At 34.7% G+C, this 27,984-nt stretch overlaps 4 protein-coding genes across 4 annotated transcripts; 2 read left to right on the top strand and 2 right to left on the bottom strand.

The window, feature by feature from the left end:
- LOC18600454 (protein indeterminate-domain 2) lies at positions 7-3,656 on the bottom strand. Its single transcript, XM_018121163.1, has 3 exons — positions 3,098-3,656; positions 1,641-2,037; positions 7-1,182 (listed from the first exon to the last, which is right to left on the bottom strand). Exons 1-3 carry the CDS (start codon positions 3,333-3,335, stop codon positions 189-191), a joined length of 1,629 nt encoding a protein of 542 aa, XP_017976652.1. The 5' UTR covers positions 3,336-3,656; the 3' UTR covers positions 7-188.
- LOC18600453 lies at positions 11,539-17,448 on the bottom strand. Its single transcript, XM_018121161.1, has 3 exons — positions 17,314-17,448; positions 14,973-15,818; positions 11,539-14,292 (listed from the first exon to the last, which is right to left on the bottom strand). Exons 2-3 carry the CDS (start codon positions 15,816-15,818, stop codon positions 12,097-12,099), a joined length of 3,042 nt encoding a protein of 1,013 aa, XP_017976650.1. The 5' UTR covers positions 17,314-17,448; the 3' UTR covers positions 11,539-12,096.
- On the top strand, positions 18,721-20,659 carry LOC18600452. The gene is made up of 2 exons (XM_018121165.1): positions 18,721-18,805; positions 19,040-20,659. Exon 2 carries the CDS (start codon positions 19,096-19,098, stop codon positions 20,509-20,511), a length of 1,416 nt encoding a protein of 471 aa, XP_017976654.1. The 5' UTR covers positions 18,721-18,805; positions 19,040-19,095; the 3' UTR covers positions 20,512-20,659.
- On the top strand, positions 25,439-26,324 carry LOC18600451 (nuclear transcription factor Y subunit B-4). Its single transcript, XM_007030897.2, has one exon. It carries the CDS (start codon positions 25,516-25,518, stop codon positions 25,948-25,950), a length of 435 nt encoding a protein of 144 aa, XP_007030959.1. The 5' UTR covers positions 25,439-25,515; the 3' UTR covers positions 25,951-26,324.

The following is a 27,984-nucleotide window of genomic DNA, read 5'->3' as shown; positions in this document are numbered from 1 at the left end:
TACCAATTATTGGAAGATTAATTAACTTGCTTGAAATTTAGCCAAAATGCTGAATGCCTTGCTCTTTAGCAAGACCACTTTCTTAAATATTAATCCATGGCTAAAAATAAAGAGCTGGAAAAGGAAAAAGCGATAGAAGAAGTTTTAGCAAGGAGTTCTATTATTGAGCTAGCTAGCTACTTCTAGTTTTAAACTTTCCACATTGGTTTCTCCACAGCTGCATGTTGCTGAAAATGGCTCAAGCCTTGCAGTCTTGCCTGGGCAAAGCCTCCAAACTCCAAATGATCTTGCTGTGGTTGATGATGATGATGATGCTGTTTTTCAAGCAGATTCCTGGGTCTTGATCCCCCGATCCCCAAGAAATCAACAGTCATCATATCCCCACTAAAGCCTGACAGACCAGAAGGGTTTGCTCCACCACTTCTTGGGGTACTCAACCCTGAATTTGAACTTGCACCGCGCTGATCGTTCTTTATACTCTTCAACAACGCATTGTTTTGATCAAAAACCCCTGAAAACATCGCCATATTGTTCACAGCTGAACTTTGATGGTCAACCCCTCCATTAGCATTGAAAAACTGATCTGACCGTATTTCTTCTTGGCTCTTCTGCATGAACTGGTTGGTGAATCCAGCATCAGCTCCTAGCATTTGTGGTTGATTACTCTGAGGAGTTTGCATTGAAACAAATGATGGTGGCGCCATGCTTGTGGTGAAACTTTTCCCCATCAAGGGAGAGTTCAGGCTACCAGTAGTAGCAGTTGCACCCATTTGAGCTGCTTTCTGTAACAAGGCAGTGGCAGACATGGAGGCTGAGCCAGAAAACAGGTGCCCGTTTCCTTCGAATAATGTCGACGAATTATTCGCATTGAGTTGCAGGCAAGAGGAGGAAGGATTGGAAACATTACTTTTCGCTCCACCAAACAGGTTTCCAGGATTGCTGGAGAACATGCTTCCTGCCATGCTTAAGGGCTGTAAAGGGCTTTTCGTGTCATGGCTGAACGGATCAGAAATATTCATGGCAGATGTGTTGGGGTTGTTGTTGATGGGAATTGCAGGAATAAGCTCAGGGACTTGGGCTTGTAAGTTCGATCCCACGTTGGGTACAAGTCCTTGGTTTGCCTTGTTGTTTTCTTCACTTAGGGCATCACAGAAAGCTCTGTGGGTAATAAAACTGTCTCTTCTGCAAAAAAAAAAAAATAATAATGATAAACAATCTGATTAGTTAATCACTTAATAATCTTCAGAGAAAGAACAATTATTGGGAAAAGGGTCCATTATTCAATTGCTTGGACCACAAGAAGGGGGACTAAGACTTTATAGTAAAATAACAATTTCATGCAGAATCTGTGGTCAAACAAAGACTTTAAGCAAAGCTAGCAATTGGGTATTAGGGAAATTAACTAAACTTGCTACCATCGACCCAAAAATAATGTATTCTGAAGCAATCCGAATGATCCAATCATCCTTTTTCTATCAAAGATAACACCATTGATTTCAAGTCTTAGTTCATGCATGCACTGCCAACTAGTCTTACATGGCGTTCTAGACATTAAATCAAAACTTTTTTTTAAATCTTTATTGTGACAAGTTGCTGTTATAGAGTCATGTTCAAAGGTGGATAAATATATATGTATAAACCTGGAGAAAATGGTGCCACAGTCACATTTATATTCCTTGGTGCCACAGGTCTTTGAATGAGCTTTCCAATCTGATTGCACAGCATATTTCTTGGAGCACTTGTCGCATTTCCATTTCTTCTCTCCATGTTTTCGACAGAAATGCTTCTTGATCCCTGTCAGGTCGCCTAGAGCTCGAGCCGGGTTATGGTGCACGCATGAAGGTTCAGGGCAGACATAGACCCGCTTCCGGATTTCAGTGCTTGTCCTTTGCCTAAGCTTCCATGGCAGGTTATGGCCTCGCCGGTGAAGTTGAAGGTTTTGGTCCCTCTGGAACCCTTTCTTGCAGATTTCACATACAAAACGGTTTGTGGCCAAAAGGGTCTTTGGTGATAGAGCAATGACTTCTGCATTGGGATCTGCACACATAAAAGCCCATGCAAAGACATGTCATCATTCACTTTTTGCCATAGCATTTTTCTGTTATTCTAAAGCTTTAGTGCTCTTAACTTTCAAAAGTTTCAGAAAACCAATTTACTTGGAAATAATCGTTGGGAATTAAAGAACATTATATTGTTCATTTTCCACAGTTAATATCTTCAATTTCCTTGGAAGAACCAAATTTTGGGTCCTTTTTCTTACTTGACTACAATTCAACAGACTGCCATCTTAAATAAAATAACATAAACAGTTAGGAGACTGGAGTGATTAGATCAACATGAAATGTGAAAAAGGGAGAGAGAAAGAAAGAAAGAAAAGAGGAAAAAAGAAAGAAAGAGGGAGAGAGAGAGAGGGGAAAGTACAGATATTCCATTAGCAGGGATATGTGATTCCTTTACTTGAAACAGTTAAAAAACAAAACAAAGAAAAAAAAAAAAGGAGTGAGGGCAAGGCCAACAGTTTGCTCTGCAATGATTGTGATACCCAACCAATAATTGAAACCCCTTTTAACAACTTAAAACTTCAATAATTCACCATTTTTCTGACCCAGATTGGCTCCAAAACCTTTCTTCCTACTCAAAACAATACAGGAAATCTTCTTCATAACAGCCCTAAAGAATTAAATCAGCTGCCTGCAGAAGGTTTCCCTATTTGTTTTGATCCAAAACAATATATATGTATATATATGCAGGCATATGCAAGAACATGTCCAAAACTTTCTAAATCCGGCCTGTAATGCCAAGATAACTTAGTTGAGTAGGTAAAAATTCATTTGCTTACATTTTGAGAACTCTGTTGACTGATACCAAGTAGTCTATAAGCCATAAGATGAATCAGAGAAAAAAAACATTGAATTACTGATGTAACGAACTCAAACTCAAAGCAGTAAACAAAAAAATCTTTCTTCACTTCTCTACTTCAATGACCCTGTTAATTTTAACACAACAAAATCTTTAAAACCAAGTTTGTTTAATCAAACAAATGATGCCCAGAAAAGCAAATAAGTAAGTAGTTGATGAAGCAGCCAGTTCATTTTACCAGGAGTTCCTGGAAGGTTTCTCTTCTTCTTAGCTGGTGGAGGCTGCTCCTGTGGAGTAGTGGTGGAGCCATTGCTGTTAGTTGAAGGAGGCAAAGAGTTTAAACCATGGAAGTGATTCACTTGCTCTTGTTGTTGCTGCTGCTGCTGTTGTTGTTGTTGTTGTTGTTGATGAACTTCTTCTCCAGCAGTGTTGCCTGAAGATAAGCTCCCGCCATCACCTGCTGTAATATTTGACATTGAAGATAAAGGAAACAGATAAAAAAACACCCAACTTTTTGTCTTTCTTTCTCTTCCTTCCAAATGACTCTCTTGTTTCTTTCTCTCTTTTATTCCTAGTTCTTGCCGCTCATCTCACCAAAAGCAGAAAAGATTTATTTGTTTATTTTTATAAATAAAAAACAAAAACCCCCCAAACAAGAAAAACTTGGGATTTTCTTGTAGCTAGAGGAAGACAAAAACCAGGAATTTCTCCTTCATTTCTGGTGCTTGAGGTTTTCCTTTTTTTTTTTTTTGCTAGCACAAGGAAGAACATAAGAAGCCAACCAAGTCCTCTTTGGCTGTTATCTATACATAAATATTACTCACTAGCTTATAGTATATTCAACGCTGTTGGCTAATGTTATACTCAATTTGCCCCTAGGTTTCGTTGGTATTAACAATTTGCCCTTATCCTCATTTCAGTTAATTTTAGGAACTTATAGCCTTAGTTTACCATGTCAAATACATTCATTTCTTTAATATTATTAGAAAAAAGATTTAATACTCTCTCCGTCCATTTTTCTTTATTTATTTTTCTTTTATATTCTAAAATAAACCCGTTTTTCTTTTCTAGACACCTAATACTCTTGCTTTTTATACGTTATAATTTAAAAAATTTTAATCTCTGTGAAAGTAAAAAAAAAAAACAAATTGAATTAATGTATGGCTTCATTGTAAGGATTTTATTTTTATTGTTTGTTGCTAGGATTCTAATTCTTAAGCTCAATTTAATTTTTCTTGAACAAGTTAGTAATATTCCAAGGAAATCAGGGGCACTTTAGGTATTTCAATGTATAAAAGAGCCCACACAAGCTAGTTATTTTCAAACATTGCTGGCGGAAGTGAGCTTCAAGTTGAAGACTTGTCGTTTTCCGCTGATAATTTTATTAAAAGCAATTATATTCCCGAAATACCCCTATAAATGACCCGGAACTACGAAACTCGCCACCAGAGTTGGCAGCCGCCGTGATGGGCAGACGGAAGTGACGAAAATAGCCTCGCCCGTCACGGGTGTGGCCACTGATCGAATCCTTCTCGAAAAGGACCCGACAATAATACATAAAAATTCTCCATGTTCACGTGCACCCTAGAGGTGGTACTTCCCCCAAGGTGTATGCCAGATTTTCCCCCCCCCCAAGGGTATTCTACATATTTTGTGAAAAAGTAGGGATAAATTAGTCATTTTAGGCCTATGTCGAATGATGTGGGATGGTGATGTGTCATAAGTAGCCATGGAAAATTTTTGAATAAAATAAATTTTATTATAAAAAATTAAAGATAATAAAAAAAAGATAGAAATGAGAGGGACTTAACAATATTATGATTTAATTAAATTATAGGTAAGAGAAATTGTCTGCTAAGGTTCTTAATAGTCGTTTTCTAGCTGCTCAACTCTACTTGGTCAATGTGGTTCGGTTTTTCATCGAGTGTGAATATAATTATTAACATTTATATTAATTGTTATTTATAATTTTATTTTAAGTAATATAAAATTTAAAAAATTATTGACCCAACAACATTTAGATTCGGATCGTTACATTATTAAGTCATTTTATTTGAATCCGACAAAAAATTTATTTCCGAAAAAATTGATGCTAACAAAATTTTTTTTTTCGAAAATTAAAAAATTAGATTAATTGATAATTTGTCGATAAAAATATAATTATTTTGAAAGGAATTTTTTCGATGGAATTATTTTCTTTTGGGGGAGTGCATTAAAGTGAAAGTAGCACACAGAGAGAATCTCTTCAGGTGTTAGATCGATAAGCATAATAATTCCAACTGATGGTGTACCATGAGAGAAAATATTTGAAGTCCGAAGCTCAGTCACTTTCCTTAAGCTCACCTCTTTCCATGCAAAAGTTGCAATGTTTGCTCTCAATTATTTTATATATATATATGTATATATTTTCACAGTTTTAACAACGCTTTCTGTTTCTGTTTTCCCTCTGGCTTTCTAGTTGTACGTAACTGATATTTGCATGGTGATGGGACTTGTCTGCATGGCAAAACATCTTTGCATCTTCAGAAATATAAAACCATAAATGTTATGAATATATATATATATACATGATAAATACATATGCAGGGATTATTTAGCAAGAATTGGTGTTGGAATATATCCTTTCCACCACATGCTCATGAGCTAAAAGACTGACAAAGACCCTTCAATTACATGGTACAAGGCACAAAATCGAGCAACAGATATTGTCAGTGAGATATATCCATGTATCATTACTTTTCTTTAATCTTTACTTTGCCTGCTTCCCTTTCTAGGTGTTTGGTTGAGTCGATTTTGATATTATTTTGTTATAAAATTATTATTTTATTTTTAAAAAATTAATCTGATAAAGTGTACAACGTTCACGTTTATAAACATATTTTTTAAACTTAATAATTGTTAAGTTTGGTATTAATTGTATTGACATAAGTTCTTGATGCGAGACACAAATTTGTATTAATTTTACTTAGTTTTTACAGTGAAGTTTAGTTTAGGTAGAAAGGGAGAGAGAGAGAGGGCCCAGAAAATGAAGCCATATACATCATGAACCATAAATCAATTGAGTAGGTGGTGGGTTGGAGGAATACTTGAGTTTTATATGCAACAAAACAAATTTTTTACACATGCAAAACAGACAAAAACTAACTGCAAAGTGCTAAAACTATATTATATAATTATAATTAATTATCTGTATTTAATGCCAGATTGACTGTTATTTATGCCAATATTTTGTCCAATTCTTTACGATTTTAATTAATTGTTGTACCACGTGTGATCTCCAAGCTGAAGAATCAGTACCTTCTGAGAAAAGTTTTACACAAAAAAAGACTATTTTCATTGTCAATTATTTGTTGTTATTCGATACCCCCCTAAATTTGGATAAAGCTCATGTGTGGGACAGGAATCCCAATTAACTTTTGGCTTTTCCTGCTTCCTTTTTTTTCACTAAAGAACCCTTTTTATTTTTTGAAGTAATACATTGTAAGATAGAAAACAAAAATCCATTAATTCGGATTGTTCCAGCTTTGGTTAAACTATCGATAATGATGTTTGTCTCTCTGAACATATGTATGAATGGTAAGTAAATAGTTTTACATTTGATATTCTCGTTGTGATTCGAGAGATGTTTCATACATCACGAAATTTTACAGTATTAATTAGTTTAATTGTCTCGATAATTCTTTAGGATTGTTTTGATAGTTTTAAGAGAAATTAAGAGTTTTTTTTTTTAATTGGAGATCTAAAAACTAGATAGAGTTTTATTGTTCTCTATATTAATTTGGACAGACAAAAGAAAGGCATTTAGGTAACGTGTTGTTATCATTTTCCATAGCGTGAGATACATGAATGCTCTCTTTCACAAAAATGGTATACAAAAGGTAATTTTCATTTTATAATTCATATTATCCTTTTGAGCAAAACTGTATCTAGATTAAGAATTAGGTATATACTATCAAGTTGCATATAAGTTTAGAACATAACATTATCATATGATTTAGACATTTGTTTTTTTTTTAAAGGCAATGAGATTTTAATTTCGATATCATGAAATGAGAGTTACAATTCCGAAATCAAGATTAAGTTAACATTAAAGAAAAACCTCTTGTATCGAAACATAAAAATCTCTTCTATGTAAAACCCGAACATGGAACATTATCATATGATCTAAACATTGGGTTTATTTTTGCTTTGTTAAAGAGACTAATCTCAAATATACATAATTATATATATAATTTTCTTTCTAAACAACACTTAATTAGCTTGTAAAATTAACAAATATAGCTTAGGCTGTGAGTTAATTTGAATGGTGGAGATCCCCTTTTTGTCACAATCAATTGGGCAATCTAATGAACTCACAAAAATAACAAAGAAATTTATAGGTAATATATAAATTGATGATCATTTTCAAGGTCATATTCAAAAGTCACCACCCCCATGCAAGCACAATGAATTTTTAAAGGTGCATATAGCAAATTAATTATGTAATTAATTAACTTAATTAATCACCCACATCAATTTATTAATCACTTAAAAATAGTAATTTGATTGTGATGTGTTCTACCTACCTAGTGTCTATAAAGATTAAAGTGTTGACAAATCCACCATTAATCCTGTTTTCCCTTTTTGTATGTCATCTTTTTATCGGCACTTTTTATTTAGTAGGCCTTACAATTAATTTGATTAACATTAAATTAAAGCTTCTTTAATGTGTTCTAGGCCTTCAAGCTATGTACAAGCTTTCTGATGCAATTAAAAAAAATAAAAAATTAAAAAACAATTAGCTTAAATATGGCAATTAATTATGATTAATTCAACATTAGCTTTGATGATGATCAGCTTCCTTTCCCTGCCTGTAATCCCTTGGGCTAAAGCTTCATATCGGCATAGCATCCACCAACCTAATGGCCCCCATAGTGAAAACAACTGCATGCCCACCCCACTGCCTTTCAATTTTTAGATCATTTATTAGAAAATATTTTACTATCACTTTCGTCCATCCATTTCTGAAAACATTTTGATCATTTTCTTCTCTTTATAACTATATATATATATATATATATATTATATGCACATTAACGTACGGCATATATGTCATTATTTTGTTGCTTCATTTGCTTGTTATAATACTTTAATGATGAAGATAACATAAACAATAATTGTCCATTAATTATATATATAATAATTTTTTAAAATCTCGAATATGTATTCTCACTNAATATATAATATATATATATATATATATATTAATTGCACATTAACGTACGGCATATATGTCATTAATTTGTTGCTTCATTTGCTTGTTATAATACTTTAATGATGAAGATAACATAAACAATAATTGTCCATTAATTATATATATAATAATTTTTTAAAATCTCGAATATGTATTCTCACTTGTTTATATATATATATATATATATAATATATAAATATGTTTCAAAGTTGAAAACTTATGATGATAGCACAACCTCGATAAATGTCTAATTTTATCTAAAAATTACTCAAACAAAGAGAGGAGGATTCTAGCTTAACACTTTTATTACTATGTGTATGTGTGCGTGCGTGTGTGTGTGTATGTATATATATCATGTCATCTTTGACGTTTGAGGTTTTTTTTTTTTGGAAGGGGGGTTAATGAAGAGGATCAAATTGAAATTTTGTGATGATTTTGGTCAAAAAATTGGAGATTAACAAAGAAAAAATAGTGAAAAATTCTATAGCCACTTATATCATTGACAAAAATGTTTTATTAAAGAAATAAGATGTTACATTAGTCTTATTTTAATGGGGTTAAATTTAATTTAAGAAAATTAAACATTAAAATTCTATTATTATTATTATTTCTTTAACCAAAAAGAAAATCTTTAAAAAATTTAATTTAATGGGGTCCAAAATAATAATTCATAAACTAGATTTTGTACTGTGACCTTTTTAATGAGATTTTACTTAAGTAAAACAAGATTTTAACCATAATTAGCTAGTGAAAAGCTAGCTAAAGATCTAGGGCTATGTCGTTTAGTGGAAAAAGAAAATTATGAGAAAAGCATCATTTATATTAGTTGGCAAATTATTTGCAAAAAGGCATAAAGTGATTAAATATGTGCAATGTATCAAATATTGTATGGACCAGCAATGATGAAGACCACCATTTTTTTTCTTTTTCCTAAATTTAAGTACCTTTTTTTTTTCCCATCATTTTCACTATTTGATAAGTGTAGATTAATTAGAAGTGATCAACAAAAAAAATGGAGATATGGAAAAAGTTTTTGATGTGGAATAAAGTTATTTTCTTGACTTTGCCTATATCAATAAAAAGCAATGAAATTTATGAATTTTACGAGATAACACCCATGGCGATCATCTTGTTTAGATAAGATAATACGTTACCTTTTTATCTTGATAAGTTAAAGATAATAATTATTTGAATATTTTAAAATTATCGAACAAGGTCTTACAAAAAAGTTCGAGAAATCACTACTCATAGGCTAAGGTTTTGGTTATGGTTTGTTTTGAAGTAATTTCTTGTTACCTTTTTCTTTTTTTGGAAGAAAAATTGACTCGTAAAAAATCCCGACCCTAAAATCACATAATAAAATTATTTTACTTTGTAAATCTAATAATAAGAAATAACATCCTTATCACCAATTACCTCTAAGAACCCTACAATCTGATAAGGTGATCATGTTATGATGTGGACTTCTTTCCCACAATGTTATGATAATTTCTTAATAATTTTTTTTTTAAAATTTCTCCTCAATAGTACAATGACTAATGGAGGAAAAAGCAAAGTTTATTTTTAAAAAAATGTCTTTCCTTTTTTGAGGCATTGACAAAAAGAGACTCTTTGATGGACAAGGATGAGTAAGGAATCTAAAGAGATAGATCTCCATGAACTCATTAAGTTGGCAATGAGCTTTCACCTTGAGCTTTTATTTCCAAAAGTCCCTTTATTTTTAATTTTAAAATAAAAATTAAAAAAAAATAAAATAAAATTGATGTTACTTTTGGGCTTAATACATATTGCAAGCTAGTTGTGAAAAAGCTACTTTCAAGACAGAACTCAAAGATTCTCTTGTCTCTCAATCAGATGCTTTTTGGTTCAGAGTCCTCTTATTGAAATCACTTCACCTTTTACCCCTTCTGTCCCAAGAAACAAGGAAAAGTCCTAAACCCTAAGCATTTACACATTGGTGTATAATTCATTTGGTTCAGAAATGAATGATTATCTTGGATTCTTCATGCAGTATATATTATTTGGAAAACCCAAAAAAATATATATATAAAAAAAGGGGAGGGAAGATCCAAAACCAAATGATCATGCAATGAACTTCTTCCTTTTTATAGAGTTTGATTTGGTATAAGATAATAATGATCTTTAAGTAATAGTCAACTTATAAATTTGATGGCTTCAAGTTGAAAATCATGAGCTCCTCAAATTATACACTTAGTCAAAAATTTAGGTTTAATAGTTTGAAAGTTCGGAATTTGGACGATAAGATCGCATAATTTTTTTCTTCTTGTGATATTATGAGTTTAGTTTGAAATTATGTATAGATATGCATTTACAAAATTTACTTTATAAATAGTAAATAAACGAGAGATTTATCGATCTTTTCCTAAATGCAATTTTATTATTTTTTTTAACTTTTCATGGAGCTAGAACTTATAGTGGTAAAATCTTTTTTCCAACATTGTAGAGAACATACACCTCATAAAGAAGTTACTTTGATGGTGGGAACAATAAAGTTGTCAATCATTTGATTAACAATCAAAAAGTGAATAAATAAATAAATAAATAAATTTGGAATTATATATATATTTATAATTAGAACTCCTTTTTCTCGTTTGAAATTTCCTCGAATATTCATGCTTATCAATGGTCGAAAAAAAGTAAGGGGGTGCATGGGTGCACATACTGCTGACAATAAAGATTTAAAGTTGCTAAAGGAAATCTAAAGATCTCCAAAATGTCTTACCAAATTCAAAAATCAAAATTTCAAATTTGATTTGACATAAAAATAATAGTAAAAATTTTGGGTTTTTTTTTTTTTACTTTTTTAAATATTGAATTCGTATTATCAATTTTTTAAAGTTTTTGTTTAAATTCGAGAAAGCGTGTGATAAATTGTTTCGGGTTTTTTTTTATGGAATTTTTATGCTTATTTTTTTAATTTAATTGTTTTTTAAAAAAAACTAATTGAACATATGGAGAAGTTTGATATCTTGTCAACTAGATTCATGGAGACAAAAAGAGAAAAGAGTGAATAATGATTTAAAGGAAAAAGGGGTTGTTGCATGGTCGGTGTGCATAGCCCACTTGCATTATTTTGCCATGGGAAATTCTTTCAAATAACAATCATTTGAGGTATGATGGCCTTTTAAATTATTTTTATGGAAATAATCATTTCGTGATAATAAATTTGTTTAAATTACACGTCGAGAAATAATTATATTTTTTTATGTCTTAATATACCCATTTTTTATTTTTAAACTCATTAATAGAATTTTATAATTTAACCGATTTTTACATACCCTTTAAATCTGTGTAGGGAAAACTGGCAAAAGTGGATTATGATTCAAGTATAATAGGCAAATTTCATTGGATGGGCTGTCAAGCAGAGAGCTGTTGGACAGACCAAACAGTAGACCTACCAAGAACTTTGATTGACTACACAGAACTAAAAACTTAAGCACTCTCTGAGCAGGAAATCTTATTGATCAGTGCCATATTAGTTACAGGAACATGCTAAACTGAACAAACCAGAAATTTGATTAAACATGAACCCCTGAAAGCAGCTTCCATGATGTAAATAGGCAGTGCAGGAGACAAATATGATCAAAACTCTTTGTCATAAATTTTTCTCCTACTTGGAATACTGGTGCATGCTTTGTATAGGGATTTACCTCGTACCTAAGTGCCATCTGTTTACTGATGCAATTGACAATCCTGAAATGGCTTCTAGTTGTAACAAAACCAAAAACTGATGTTTCGTTTTTCTGAAGGGGTGACAAAAAGAAGAATAAAGGCAAATGGATCACGGCTCAACCCCTGCTATAATTTGGAGATTGCTGGTCTACGGTATAGGCAAAGAAAAAGATGGGAGCAAATTCTGCACTATCACAGATGTTTGAGGCATCTATCAGGCAGTAGTCCAGGCAAAAAATCAGCACCTGAATACATCAGCTGTTCTGGATAAGGACTTCAGGATTTTGGCCAACCCAGAAGATTGCGAATAGCTAGTGAGCCACTTCAGGAGATTTGCTGATAATATCTTCGGAATGGCTCAATGTGCCATCCATGCCTTTTCCTTCCTTTTTATCCACAGTTTTACCACCTGCACTACCATGCTTTGATGTTGTTTTGACTCTACTGCGTGCCTTTCGGGAAGGACTTGCGAATTGGATTGCTTGTGCTTGCACATGTTTAACTTTTTGTGTCCTCTTCATGTTGAGGAACCCACTCTCAAGAGCTTCCAACACCCTTGTGGTCAATGGTCTGCTTCTTCTGCTTTGCCTCCGGGGGTTCATGATAGGTTGCTGCTCTTCACCACAAACATTAGTAGCAGTTTCCAACAAATCAGCATAAGTATTCACAATGATGAACTCGCTGCCATCGGCTTCTGCCGTTTCTGGTTCACCATTCTGAGAATCCAGTGGAACCAGGGGTGGGTTTGAATCAATTGCTAACTGGGATTGAAGCTTCTCACTACTCCCATGAGGAGTGTCCATAGATTCTGGATTTCCATCAGCTGAAAAACTAATAGGTGATACTTTCTCTTGAAAATGACTCACATGGGGGACATCATTGCTGCCTTCATCTTGAGATTGTAAGGCACAGCATAGCCCTGCTTGTTCACTAATATCAGCGGAAATCTTCTCAGTGAGGTGGCTTTGCTCTGTATCAGCACAAGCATTTAATCTCCGTCTCTTCATAGGAGAAACTAAATTAATTGGATTACTAGAGATATTCTCAGTGAGGTGACTTGTCTCTGTCTTAGCACAAGCATTTAATCTTTGTCGTTTCATTGGAGAAGCTAAATTAATCGACAGAGCAGAGAAATTCTCGGCGAGGGGACTTGTCGCTGTATTAGTATGAGCAGTTAATTTCCTTCGTTTCGTCGGGGGAACTAAATTAACAGAATGACTAAATTTAGCTCTTCGACTGAAATGGTGCTTTATTATCCTCTTTGACCTGGTATCCTCTGATATATTGGTCTTCTCATCCTGGTGAATCAACAACCCCTGATCTGCAGTCCATGAGTTCTTTGGATTTTGACTTGAACTTTCATTATCGTATTTACCCTCACTATGGTTACTATCACCTTTCAACAAATTATCAGCTTTAACTGGCTCACTACTAGGTTTTGTATCAGTGGCAACTGAACCATGACTTGATAGCCTGTCAGCAATTTTTGGCTTATGGTCATATGAAGAATCATCACTTGAATTATCTTCACTTCCTCCTGAAGAATTATTAATTTCAGAAGAAATTTCAAACTTAACCGGTAAATATCTGAGTTCTCTCACACTGCATGCTTTTCCTCCATGGAGCAGACTGGTATCCACAATGGTAAATTTAATGTGGCGTGCAGTAGAGCTAGCAATTATGCCCTCACAATGGTGAGCATTAGTAACACACTTTTCACCTTTTGACAGCATATGATTAGCATTTACCTTCCATGAATCTTGAGTATCCTTCTGCATCGGTTTGGAAGAAAACCTCAAATCAATTGGTGCATATCTCAGTTCTCTCATCTTGGATGCTTTTCCTCCATGGACCAAACTGGAATCAACGACTGTGAACTTCATATGGTTTGAACTTAAAATAGAGACTCGGGGCTTGAGATAACAAGGCTTACGATCAGGAGGATCATCCTGATCCGATGACTCTCCTGGAACCCACCCATTTTCTTCATTGCAGCTCCTGATGCCACTTCCTTCAGCATCAATCTCAAGAAGCTTTGGTTCGGATGCAACTTTGCTTAAAACATCACTAACAGAATCAAAGTAGTGGTTTCCTTTAACAAGTTTTCTTCTTGAGAACTTCTTTACTCCAGGCAGAAGAAAAACTAGGTAATGTTTGGAACTGACAGAGCATTGATTCTTAGGTTGCTCAGAGTGCCACCCTCTTGCAAGCAGACGTGGCCAAACAGCTTCCCAAAAAATATCATTACATCGAGCTTTGCTCAATCGAAAGCCTCCAGTTAAAAATCTGATGATGTCACCAGATGTAAGAGATGAGCAAGCCTTCCCAGATGGTATTTCAGGGGAAGCTTGAGTGGTCTTTGGAGGCTCCATGGCCAGGCCTGTAAGATCTGCCTTCCCATTACCAATACCTACAGCTTCTACTAGAGCACATATGCCAACGGTAGTCTTCAAATAGCAGACATAATTTTCAAGTGAAGTTCTTCCCTCCACAAATGACCTAGAGACCTGCTAATAGATTATGAATTAGAAAAGTAAAGGACATAAAAGTTCAGTCAAGCACGTTAAAGACATCTAAAAGATTATTGATTTTATGCACCTAGTTTACAACCATGATCAAAATAAGTTTCAGTAAATAACTAGAAGATTATACTAATGGTCATAGCCTTACAATTATCTATCAAAGTCAACAGAAGGGCCGTGCAAGACAATTCTCAAGCAGACTTGTAAGCATTTATGATTTAATAAGTACTAGCTGAGGAAAAGCAGTAACAAAATTACATGCATGGCTATTACAATGGACAAACGGACGTTCATGCATGGACACCATGGAACCCTCCCTAATTCAGATTCTAAGGACTGCAAAGAGTGACAGTACTATTGAAAGTGTTTCCTAGAATCCACAATGGAGTGGGACCTATGCACATTTGCTCAGCCTTTGAGGCTAGTCCTGAAGGAATGGATCTTGTATACTTTGTAAAACATACTCAAATATTAACTTTAGAAAAATGGATGTGCTACATCAATGGAACAGCAAAGCAAAAGTAGCAACAATGAGGATATATTGAACTCACGCTTTCTTCTTCAACATGCTGCTAACAAACGCTAAGTTGAGTCCGTGTGAGGAACAAATAAGCATATATGAGCTTCTTTCTAGAAATGAAATCTAAGCAGTAAATGAGGTTTACCTCCAGCAAATTATTTTTTGATTCATCTGGGACACAGGTAAGCAAACGAGATAACAATTCCTGTTGCCTCCATCCAGTAAAGATTTTCCGTCCATATATATTTTTTCGACTTCTTCTCTTTTGGCCATCTGACCATCTGCGGTATCTGTCAGACCTATAAAATGCCCCATAGTAAAATGACAATATATCTCCCATCTCCTTGTTTCCAATGAATCTTTTTATCTGCCTAAAATCCTTCCCAAATACATACAAACCAAGAAGAAAACCATCCACTTCTGTATTACTCCAGGAATCACATGATGAACCAGGAATTAGATGAGAGCTTTTACCTTCACATGGTCGAAATAAGTTAGTCTTACATGCCATTCCACATTCAAGGTTTTCTGCATTTGATTCTTTTTCATAAACCAACCTAGCATCTGACTGTTCAGCACTGAGTTCTGAATTTTTCTTCCTCTTAGAACTCTGGGCCTTTCTGCACTTTTTAGATTTGACAGACTCATCAACTTTAGTTCCATCATCAGGCTTAATTAGACCTCCCTGGCCTTCAACCTCAAAATCAATATCTTGTTCATAAGTCCACATGAGAGGGACAGGTAAGCCTAACAGAAAGGAATGGGCAAGATAAGGACTGCCTTCTGAGTCAACAGGGTCCATCAAAAGCCGAAGATGCTCAGATCCTGTTATCATGGGAGGAATTTCCACCTGGTATTTGTCGCCAACTCTCGGACTTATTTGTGGATCGCCAAATATATCACTTACATCAAGAGAACCTGGGGGAAGCAACTGCATGGGAGATGGTTCTTCAGCCAGGTTGTGGTTAAGATCCAACTGAACTGTTTCCATCTGCGAAAAGAATATAGGTTAAGAAATATGAGTGCAGTAAACTAAATAGCGAACCCCTAAAGATATGACATATGAGCACACATTATCCAGGAACTTATTATGTGTTCAAGTACAGATTACCAAATCTCAGACTCATTAAAAACCACTGAGACTTTTACACCATGAAACAGAGAAAATGGCAACATAGATCAGTACCCAGTTTTACAAACGGAAGAATGTAATTTTCTCCCAAGAAAATCATAAAATTGTCTCTTGAAGAAGGTGAAATTTAGTGAATTTGATCCAAACATTAAAGGATGGCTATCTGATAGTGCCAACAGAGACACAAAATGTAAGAAATATTCAACAAAGGGATGCATTGCTGATGTGATGAATCATTTTTCACTCCCGGATGAAATATTAAAGCAATAGAGTTCCAACATATAAACAGAAATCCTTATGGACTAAAGCAGTATAACGATTCAATCTTGGAGAAACATGCAATTTCAATTAAAAAGGAGCTCCTAAAAAACCTAAATGGCAATTCAGTTATCCAGGCCAATTGGAGGAAATGCTCAATCTATTAGCACAAACATTATGTTCAAAGAGCAGAGCACAAGATGCCACCTGCAGAAACTGTTAAAGAAAACCCCATTAATGATCTTTTCCAGAAAGAGAAATCCCAGTCTCTTTCTCCATATCATATGTTGCACACGAGCATACATTAACCGATTACAAGATTTACATACTGGAAACATAAACAGGGAACTAAAGAAACCCTCATTAAAGAAACAAACACAAATGCGGATAGCATCAAAGAACAGCATCTGATAACAGGATCACCGACCCAAGATCCTCTTTCCATACAAACAATTCACCATCAAAGCTGATTAAAAAACATTCGAGAGTCGAAATTCAGAACAAGAAAACAACTAAAACAAAGTGACAAACAATTCAATGAAACCAAACAAGTGATACAAAATAATACATTCACATAAAAGAAAAAAATCTAAACTTACACAAAATTCACAGTCGAAAACAATAACATCGAAAGTAAATAGAAGTAACCCAATGATTATAAGCAAAATTCTGATGTGATCCTATCTAGAACAAGATTAACTTGGCTTTAAAGAGATAGCTAAAGGAACAAAGAAGAAGAACAATCCAAAAGAAACCACATTTGAGAATAAAAAAGGAGTGTTACAAAGGAGAGAAAGCAAAGAAAAAGAAGGGAGATTGAAATAGTAAACTTAAACCTTCTCCAGAGAGAAAGAAAAGCTTTGAAACGTTAAAAGCAAACGTGAAAGAAGGGACCTGGGCAAATGGGTAGATATGTTTTGCATTGATTCGTAGCTATTTTCAATCCAAATATATATATCTCAAAGTAAGAGCATATCCCAAAGAAAGAACCAACACAAACAGGAAAAAACCAAAGGAACAAATGGCTGGTATTTTTCCAGTTTTGCAACTGAAATCTAAAAACCAAGAAAAGGGATTGGGGAGGTGGAGATAGTACCTGGGTTGAAGAGAGATATGGGGTGTACAAGACTTGAAGAGAAGAAACCGAAGTGTGTATGTATAGTGTTGGTGGTAGTAGAGAGAGAGAGAGAGAGAGAGAGAGGGAGGGAGAGAAAAGTGTCGTTTGTCTTTGCAAAAGCTTTTATTACTGAGGAAAAAAAAAATCTATGAGGGCAGATTGTTCTGTAAACATTTATAATATTTGTTATTTAGATATTGAATTTCGATTTAATTAATCGGTCTTATTCATGTCTATTTATGTAATAGTCAATATTTCGTCTAAACAATGACATAATTATGACACGATAATATCAATAATTAAATTTAATTCATAAGATGTAAAATATCAAGACGTAATGCTTAATATTAATATGTTTTCGATTATGTGAATGCATAAAAATAATAAAAATAATGTTAATCAAATAATTAAAAAATTATTATTAAACTCGATAAATTAAAAAAGATAATTATAATGTCTATATTATTGACATGTCATAATAAATGATGACGTAACTTACTGAGATGATCATATAATATTTTTACTATTCATATTAATGTTATATCGATACTATGTTAGTGTCAATGAATATAAAATAACAAGTGTATTTTAAGTAAAAATAATTAATCAACCGTTAATTATAAAAACTTATTTAATCCAAAACATAATACTTATTCTCTTAGATCGAATAATGATATTTCCTTTTCGAAATTTGATCCATATTATGAGAATAAATCTCTACTCGAAATAAATTCGAAATGAAATAATCATTCTGTTGAATTAAGATGAAATTATAGGTAACATGTCAAAAGAAAATGATTTTAATTATATTGTTCTCAAAGTTCAGGATGTTCTTTTATTTATTAGGGGCAGATGTTAGGCAAATAGGAGCATTTAAGCATAGTTAAGACTGGTCAGATTGGGGGGTCGGCCTTTTGGGGGGGTTTGGAGAAGGTACTTTCTGTCTTTGGAGCAATCCAGATTATTTCCTAAATAAATACAATTAAAAAAAAAAAACCATATGGGAAACTTTCATTGAACATAGAAGCAACTGAACCTGAGCTATATACTATCTTCAATTCTTCTCTGAGTCAACTCTTGGACATTATTTTAAGTTAATTCTGGCAATTAATATTAAATATATATCAACTAAACTATACTTCTGCAACAGTTGCTCATCATGTCAACGAGATTCGAGCTTTTATTCCTTTTTTTTAATTGGGTAAAATGTGTACTTAGCCTGTAATTTACTTAACTGCTGCACTTGTCTTTAGTTAGTGAAGTGTTTTAGCTTAAGCTATACGATTTTCCAGCTCTAAAGATCAACTGGGGGCAATGCTGGAAGCTAGATTGAGATCTGTTTCTAGAGCAAAATTTGGGATGGTTTTGGATTGTCAGTGTCAGAGGGTCGACATGGTGTTTTGCTGATGGAGTTGACTGATCAATGAGATTACTGAATTTGCAAAAGGAAGAGCTAGCATATTCTTATCAGGTATGTTCTAAATTTAGTCATAGTTCTTTTTTTTTATCAGAACTTCATATGTTGTTCCAGTATCGGCTTCATTGTTCTACCAGTCCATTTTTTGTTTCTTTTTCCTTTCATTTTCCTACATTTTCTTGGAAGCCAAACACAGCATTGGGAATGTTCATATATGACTACTGCATGTACCCAGGACTTGATTCTGGGAAGTTTGCTGATTTTGATCATGTTTTGGTCTTTAATCAGAGAAAGCATTAGATGCAGGGGTAAGGAGAAGAAAGGCTGAAGATTTGTGAATGTGAATGAAGATGAGGAGATCATGCTTTCCGAGATGTGGGTTTGCAAGAATAATGGGCTGGCTTCGGATTGTACTGGGAATGCTTGTTATAATTGTAAGTATATCAAGTCTCTTCAGGTTCTACTCTGCTGGATTCTTTGTGCACAATGAAGACATATGCCGCCATTTTTATGGCATCAAGGATGTTTACGAAGGATTCGATGTAAGAGCCTTAAATGATCGAGTTGCAGAAGTACTAAGAACGATGGAGAGCCTTCAGGAAAAGCTAGAGACGACTCTGCAGCAGATGGAGAAGAACAAAGATGTTTTGGATCAGACTAATATGACAAGATTGGAGCATAAGAAGTATTTGGAGGTGGAAGTGCTCAGGCCTCTTTACAGTGCACACATTGCTCTCAGACAGATTCGGCTGCCTAAGATTGAAGGCAATGGAAACGGTACCCTGAAAGAGGAACCTTTGATTAATACATTTATCACAGAGGAAATCCGGAAGTATATAACTCCCAAAGAGAACAGAATTGTGAAGGTTAACTTTTATGGAACAGAGAAGATATACAATACCATAGGGCATGCATGTGTTTTGATGAAGAAGGAACTGCAGGAGTACATGGACTATGATATAGGATCATACTGTAAAGATGATTGGAATCTAGCTCAGAAGCTTATGGTTGGCAGTTGCGATCCCTTGCCCCGAAGGCGGTGCTTGACAAGGGCTTCCAAGGTGTACCAGAAGCCATATCCTATCAATGAGTCTCTGTGGAAGCTACCTGATGACAGAAATGTAAGGTGGGGTGGTTACAAGTGTAGGAATTTCGGTTGCTTATCAAGCAAGAATCCCAAGCGAGGTTATACGAAGTGCACTGGATGTTTCGAGATGGAAAAGGAGAAGCTCAAGTGGGTAGCTAATAGCTCATCACTCCCTGTTGATTTCCTGATAAGAGATGTCCTGGCCATTAAGCCAGGCCAGGTAAGGATTGGTCTAGACTATGGTGTTGGCACTGGGACTTTCGCTGCCAGGATGAGAGAGATGAATGTTACAATCATCTCAACCGCTTTGAATCTAGGGGCTCCTTTCAATGAGATCATTGCACTTAGAGGCTTGATTCCGCTATATGCAACACTGAACCAACGCCTTCCATTCTTTGATAACACGATGGACTTGATTCATACAACCGGGTTCTTGGATGGCTGGATTGACCTTCTTTTGATGGATTTCATCCTTTATGATTGGGACAGGATTTTGAGGCCAGGAGGATTGTTGTGGATCGACAGGTTCTTCTGTAACAAAAAGGACCTGGATGACTACATGTACATGTTTCTGCAGTTCAGGTACAAGAAACACAAGTGGGTCCTTGCCCCTAAATCAAAAGATGAAGTCTACCTTTCTGCAGTGTTAGAGAAACCTCCTCGAGCTATCTGATCGTAGTATGTCCCTATGTTCCTCTCTGTTTCAGTCGTTAGCCTCTAGCTGTTAATAGATAAGTTTCTGTACACTGGAAAAGATATGATCCTGAATCTTTGTTTGACAGACTGACATTTTCTACTTGACTGGTGTTTTAAATAATGAAATCCGTGCTCTAGTGAAAGGAACTGAAACTGTTTCTTTTCCCCTTTCTGTCTCTGTGTTCGTCATAGCCTGAATCTGTGAAGGTTCTCGGATGTGTAGTAATTGCTTGTGAACCCCTTGCAATGCTTCTTGAGGTCTCTTCAGCATTGTGGATTTTTCTGCATTTTTGGTTTAGCTTAGCTAACTTGCTCTTCACATCAAAGGTTAACCATTGCTTGCTTGAATTGAACTGAAAGATGCTTTTGGGCATTCTTGCCAAATACCCTCAATGGTCCATGGATTACAGCTATGCCAAGGTCTCTAAATCTTTGGGCTCGTATCTCCTTTTTACTTGGGCCACAATGATTACAGGTGGACCTTTGGTACAACCTGGTACTGGGCCCATTCCATCTTGTATTTGGACTTTGGTGATTTTGTGATAAAAACTACTGACTCTAAATGGGATCATTTTTAAAGTAGCAAGCCCATTATCCAGTCCAAGTCAGTATATATAGGCCAGAAGTGGACCATTTTTCTCAAAGAATCCCAGTTCCAGGTTACCTGGGTCACTCTTAGCAAAGGCCTTTGCATGTAGGAAAACCATAGGTTGCTGAGATTCTCTGCTACCACACAACCTCAGGCAATTGATACTGGTTTGGGAACGTGAAAGGAGAATAAAAAGAAATACACAAGCTAAAAACCCGAATTTTATGCACAAGAATATGATCATTTAATTTGACCAATTAAACATCATTGCAACCTTGCCAATTTGCCATTGTACTTTATGAACCTTGGTTACCAGGATTAATTCTATATATTTTCCATTGATGCAGGCTGCAAGCACTTGGCATTAATTTGCTTTTTATTAAAAATTAAAAAGACCAAATCACCAAAAGATAAAACCAAACCTTTTGACAGACATCAACTAGTTAAAAGCTTTGATTCTATTAGATGTTCAAATCTCTCTAGAACAGCAAGCTAATAACAAGGTTTCATGGTTTTGTTTTGTTTTGTTTTTTTTTTTTTTTTTGTGAAGAAAGGAGGAATAAACCAATGTGACATGAAAACTTCAGTCTGAACTCAGGAAAAATGGCCCCATAAACCCATCTGACAAAAAATTTCCTGCCGCCATAGGCCTTATTTTTCTGCACAAAGTAACCAATAGCTAAGCCCTAAACTCACTAATGATTATGACACAAAGCCATAAATATTGACCTTAGTTTAATCAGTTAAATTAGTTCTGAGCACACAATAATCCACTCTAACAACAAGAAAAAGCATCCTGGAAAAGCAAATTCTGAGCTATCCAATTGGTCTGAGGCTTACCCTTGCCCTAAAAAGTTACACACTTCTTAATTTAAACAGGTCATTTTCAGACAAAAACTAAATCAAATCAGATTCCAGCTTGAGTGATTTACAGAAATATAAATGGAAGGAATCTTACCAAAGTTAGGTTATGGCATAAAAGGGGAGGAGGAAACCATGAAAATGTTTTTATTCTTGTAAAGCCCTCAAAAAAGTTTCCAACCATATCTAGGGTTTTGACAGGTTCCATGTACTATGGATATAACTCCATGCCCTTTTGTTTAATTTTATTTAATAACAAGTCTAGTGCACCATGGAACCCTAGCTAATAACTAAGAAGGTTTGTACAGCTTTACATTTATATTATTTTAGGCATATCTTTGCTGTAACATGGCAACTAGATAAGGCAATCTTTGTCTCATCAATAAATTAAACTGTGACTAATATTAAAGTCAAATGTCTTATATATGGTCTATGAGAATGTTTCTTGCTTTCAAAAAGAAGGAATTTCTACTGCTTTACGGTCTATAAAGATGCTTATTTTCAATTTAAGATGTAGATCCAAGAGTATATATATACACAATGTAGTACTACATCATTATTAATTTCCTGCTGAACATGCTTAGAATCCTAACAGTCGAAGCATATCATTGATATTTCTTTGAAGTTTCTTGAAAATTAGATACTTTTATACCATTAGGCATATACATACGATCAGATAAATATGTTAATGTGAAATTATGACTAATTAATTTTGAGATTAAAGGAGAAATACTTGCATTAGCCCATGCTTTATTTGAAGAGAGAATCAATATATAAGTAGTGTTAGTACAGCTTTTACTGTATCCAAAGAAAGTTAAGGCAAATTGAAGTGATGTTTTATGTGATTATGCTTTTATATGTCATCCAAGATGAAGGTTTATATGTATTAGAGATTTCAAGTTCGAGTCATGATGTACTTTTCTTGTAGCATAAAAGTGGGAAAGGATTGGCAAGATGTCTAGAGATTTCAAATTCGAGTCGTAGTGTTCTCTTCTTGTAGCATAGAAGTAGGAAAGAGTTAGTATGTAAGATATTTTAGAAATTTCAAATTTGGATTGTAATATTCTCTTCTTGCAATATAAAAGTGGAAAAAGGTTAGTAAGATATCTTAGAAATTTCAAGTTGCAATCCTAATATTCTCTTCTTGCAGCAGAAAAGTGAGAAAGGTTGAACAAGATATCTTAAAGATTTCAAGTTCGAGTCATAAATTTCTCTTCTCGTAGCATAAAAATGGAAAAGGTTAAAGAGGTATGGTAGCATTGATAATCAAAACCAAACTCTAAAAGAATGAAGCTCATCAACAACACATGGTGACATGACCAGAAAGGAATAAAAAGGCTTTTCCTAACAGAACCCAAATATTTTTGGTAAGGCAAAAGAACCAAAAACAATAATAATAATCAAAGGTCAGCAAAATTAATCAACTAGAATGTGTTTGCTGCATAAACATCAGTACTATATTTTATTTGTTGCGGCCCCATTGCATTTTGATTTGTTCCCAGTGCTCAAAATCTGTCCTTCAGTACTTCTCCAATATCTCAAACTCTAGAACACTCTGGTAGTATTTCATTGGCGTAGACCAAAAAATCTCTATATACTAATATATACAGTTTAATTTATTAACCAAAAGTTACACATGATGCAGGAAAAAATCTTTTGAAGCAGACAGTAGTGGAATTATTTTGAAGCATCATCAGCTAGTGGAACTAGCTAACAACAAAGCTTGATGCTGTAGACAGGAATTCCCCCATTGTCTTAACTAGTCTTTTATATGTAAAATATCTGCCCAAATAGTGCCCTATGTATGTACTATGCCCTGTCAGGTTAACATCTTAAGTTGACCAAACCTAACAAAACTGAATTCATGAGAAGGAATTCTTTCTCTTTTTGAAGCCAAATAGTAGTGATAAAACCTAAACTTTAACCTAATGTGAGGTAACCAAGCACTAAGGTCTAAGGGTATATGATCAGTTTTTTTTAGGTATACTGCTATATATGCTTAGGTTCTCCTAAATTCTAAATCATGCAAACGAGCACAAATATCCTCCACTCATTTGAATACAGTGCAAAGAATATTTTAAGGGAAAGATTAGCATATTTAGAGCACAAAAAGGCTGTAAATGCAGATTATCAGGAGTGAATTTTGAAGAAATTTATGGTGATAGTGGGGGAGGGGGGGACCATATGGTTTTAAGTCTTTTAAGGGTTTGAAGGTTTTTTTTTCTTTTTTGCTTGGAGAACCTGCAAATCTGTAGACATGGCAAGATTCTATGTAGAAAAAGCAGTCCCTGTCACTTTGGCTTGAACTTTTGATTGGTCAGTGTATAGCTTAAACCTTTGGAGCTTTAATTTAAACTTAGTTGCATAATTAATCCATATTGATGCATATATACAGATTGATGTTCATGAAAACCATGAAGGCTAGTGTTTCCTTCTGGAATATATTCAGAGAAATTAATTATTGTGCTGATTCGCTTGCGAAAACGGGTGTGGATATATATAGAAATTTTGAATTACGATGTCAGAAACAAGCTGGATATGGTGATAGTTTTCAAGTGTAGACCAGTAGCTATTGTCGGCTCCCATTTCCAGTGTTGATGACTTGCTTTAGCTACTTGTAGCTTGAGCATTTATTAATATAATTCTGGCTTAGCCAAAACAATAATAGATTGATGTTCGTGTTCCTTATGCTAAAGTGAAAATTTAGTTTGAAGATTGATTTGAGAATTGGTCTGAGAGCTCTACCTACTGTTTTTCCATGTACAGAAACAATGTTTTGTATGATTTGGTATTGAGAAGTATTCCTTCAATAGGGCTTAGGGGCTTGCATATATGTTTAGCAAAACAAACTTACAAAGAATCTTTTAAGCAAACTAGGGGGTGTCTTGCTAGACAGTTAACTAGTTTCAGCTCCTTGGCTGCTGCCCTAGAGATTTTGTACCCAAACTGATCTCATCCCTTAACCACCTGAAGGATATGTTAATCTCAGGAAATTGGGACAGTATTTCATCTTAAACAGTTTGCACTTGTCAAAAAACTCTCTCAAAATTTGATTACAATATGTAGATTATAAGTATTTTTTTAAAAAAGATTATAAGTATATTAATTGTTCTCCTAGAAAAATAGTTATGACAGTACACTGACCATGTTAGTCTAAGTATAAAGTTTGTCACATATTTTAATTATACGTATGCATACATATACATTGATGTGTATAAAAAAATAAAAGTAAAGTTGAGACAATTAACACCAAAATTGAGATATTTGAAGTTACGAAGATAGTGTGTGTTTCGAAATCTCGATTAACCATTTTTATGATAATCGAGCGGAAACTATGCATATGATTATCCGTGAAACTCACATGTCATCGAATGATATGTTGCATCCTCATTGTGTCTATACACATGCATACACATATACGCAGAAATGCATTTATATAATAAGAAAGCTTGTGGATCAGGGAAGCTACGTGTCTCAGCTTGAGAACATCTAGTTTCCATTAACATCTGAGTCGATCTTTGCCCCAAAAAAATGGTTGATGAACAAGATCAACTGCTGCCAATTGCCAACGTGGGTCGGATTATGAAACAAATCCTGCCACCAAGTGCCAAGCTTTCAAAAGAGGCTAAACAAACAATGCAAGAGTGTGCGACAGAGTTTGTGAGCTTTGTCACTGGCGAGGCATCTGACAAGTGTCACAAAGAGAATCGCAAGACTGTGAACGGAGATGACATCTGTTGGGCTCTGAGTGTTCTAGGGTTTGACAACTACGCTGAGGCTATAGTAAGGTATTTACATAAGTATAGGGAGGCTGAAAGAGAGAAAGCTAGCCAAAACAAAGCAACCAGCTCTCAAGACAAAGATGAGGAATCATCAGAGGATAAAAATGGCCAACCAGCTCAACAAACTGAAGCTCCTCCAACCCCAGTAACTATGGGAGACAATTCTGTCACAGAGCCTTCTTGAACATGTATATTTTATGGTTATCTAGTCTTTGTGAAGGTTTTGCCATATGAATTGAGCTATATGGTGAATTGGTGAAGGGGAAATGAGCAAGTTCAAGGACAGCTTGTGTAATCAAATTGTAAAAGATTTTCAATCTCTTCTAGGTTTGATTGTGTGAACTGAGTAGTCACTGAACACTCAGGTAACTTTGCTGTGTCTTTTTCTTTGATTCATGGTCACATACTTTGTTTTCTCCTTTTCACCCTCTCTCCATCCCCCCCTTCTCTCCCTTATTCCCAACATTTTGCTGTAGAGGGGAAACTTCTGTGAAGTTGTATTTTCCTTGTCCAATTTAATCTAGCTAGAAATGATACTTTTAGAGGAGTTTAATGGTATTTTGGTGCAGTTAATTTTGATGCAAATTAGAGTTTGAGCTGAGTGCTTAGAGAAGAGATCGATGAACAGATTCACTGCTGAATACTCCAAGTCATTGGATTCTGCATACACATGCTACAAATGTTAGATGGACAGATCTGAGTAAAAAGGATTTCTTTCAATTGATTGGCATCTCTTTTCTCTTTTTCTCTTTTTAGAGTTTCAATGAAGGAACATTTTGGAGCTAACCAAGACACATGAAAACCTAGTTTGCAATGTAATTTGATGTGTATTTATGATCTTATATTCTTTTCAAGAATAGAATTTGTCAGAACATATTAACTTTGTAACTCATTAAACTCTAAAGGATATGCCGATGGTCCTACTTCTTCTGTTGTTTTGACTGGTGCGTCAACTGATTGTTTCGGAAAATGTTATGAGAATTGTCTAATTAGGCCAGCAGCAGTACTAGTAAAAGCCAGTGAGTTCTATGAATTGTGTGCAGCAGTTTTGAACTTGGGTTTAGGGTTTCCGAATTAATTCCTACTTCTTCTGTTGTTTTGAATGGTGCATCAAATGATTGTTTCAGAAAATGGCATAAGAATTGTCTAATTACCAGTAGTATCACTAGTATATGCCAGTGAGTTACTATAAACCATGTACAGCAGTTTAGAACTCAGGTCTAGGGTTTCCAAATCAATTAAGTACCATTTGAAAGGTACAGTTAACCGTACTAATTAACACATCTTGATGCTGATGTATAAATATGACACCATTTACAGTTGTATTGAGCTGCAAGGTTACTGGCATAATTCACTAACCTATGCAAGGCTCTTTAGGCGAGAATGTGGCAATCCATCAAGCATTCTTCACCAAAAAGGGTTATAATCAAACCCAAATTTCATTACTTCATATCTGTTCTTTGGGGTCTATATATTTCAATTCTTATCTCTTCCAGAAAGGGGAAAAGCAAAAAAGCAAGGAAAGCAAAGGGAAAAGGGAAAAGGGAAAGCAAGGAATATAAGATATCTAAAAGGAAACCAAGGGAATGATTGAGATCAAATAAACTTTCTGAGCATGACCACTTCCCCAGCTTCCAAAGTCCCCCTCTCTCCTCACTCAAAGTCACAGTTTCCATATTTGACATTATTTCTCTAGTATATCCTCTTAGTGAAAACAACCAGCCCTATAGCAGCACTCATTCCCATTCCTTTCCCTTCTAAAATATTCCACAATACCTGACTTGAAACAATAAAGACCCTTTCTGGATCTTTGTGTTAACAGCACTGTTACCATGTTCCACATAAATTTCCAGCAATAAGAATAGTCAAAGTAGGGTAAAACTATTCTAGGTTTAGGGTTTCCTAAACCCTAGAAACGGGGACCACTGTAACTGTTGCTTCACATTACATGAGTAACCGTGAAAAATGCAATTTAAATCTTCAGGCATGCTTGTTTTTTTACTATAAATGCAATTGGTTCAGGGCAATCTTCTCATTAAAGATGATTGCTTGAACCCTAATTAAATAAAATCAGAATATCTGTCAAGGGTAAGGCATCAAACCTAGGGCATCTGAAAGGTCTTGGGGGACCACTTCTCAACTATGGTATGTTGCCCTCCCTCTTGCTCTCTTTCCAGCAAATAGAACAATCAGGTGCACTTAAAATAGAAAAGGGGTG

This window comes from Theobroma cacao, chromosome 5 (genome assembly GCF_000208745.1).
Source record: "Theobroma cacao cultivar B97-61/B2 chromosome 5, Criollo_cocoa_genome_V2, whole genome shotgun sequence".
Lineage (NCBI taxonomy): Eukaryota > Viridiplantae > Streptophyta > Magnoliopsida > Malvales > Malvaceae > Theobroma > Theobroma cacao.
The sequence above is the reverse complement of the archived record's forward strand: the minus strand, read 5'-3'. Positions and strand labels throughout refer to the sequence as shown.

Excerpts from the sequence above, each read along its gene's own strand:
- LOC18600453 (XM_018121161.1), bottom strand. The coding sequence starts at position 15,818 with ATGGAAACAGTTCAGTTGGATCTTAACCACAACCTGGCTGAAGAACCA. Across the intron at positions 14,293-14,972 it reads CAAAAAATAATTTGCTGGAG|GTCTCTAGGTCATTTGTGGA; the intron begins GTAAACCTCATT and ends ATCTATTAGCAG.
- LOC18600452 (XM_018121165.1), top strand. The coding sequence starts at position 19,096 with ATGAAGATGAGGAGATCATGCTTTCCGAGATGTGGGTTTGCAAGAATA.
- LOC18600451 (XM_007030897.2), top strand. The coding sequence starts at position 25,516 with ATGGTTGATGAACAAGATCAACTGCTGCCAATTGCCAACGTGGGTCGG.
- LOC18600454 (XM_018121163.1), bottom strand. The coding sequence starts at position 3,335 with ATGTCAAATATTACAGCAGGTGATGGCGGGAGCTTATCTTCAGGCAAC. Across the intron at positions 2,038-3,097 it reads AAACCTTCCAGGAACTCCTG|ATCCCAATGCAGAAGTCATT; the intron begins GTAAAATGAACT and ends TTATGTGTGCAG. Across the intron at positions 1,183-1,640 it reads TGTGGCACCATTTTCTCCAG|AAGAGACAGTTTTATTACCC; the intron begins GTTTATACATAT and ends TTTTTTTTGCAG.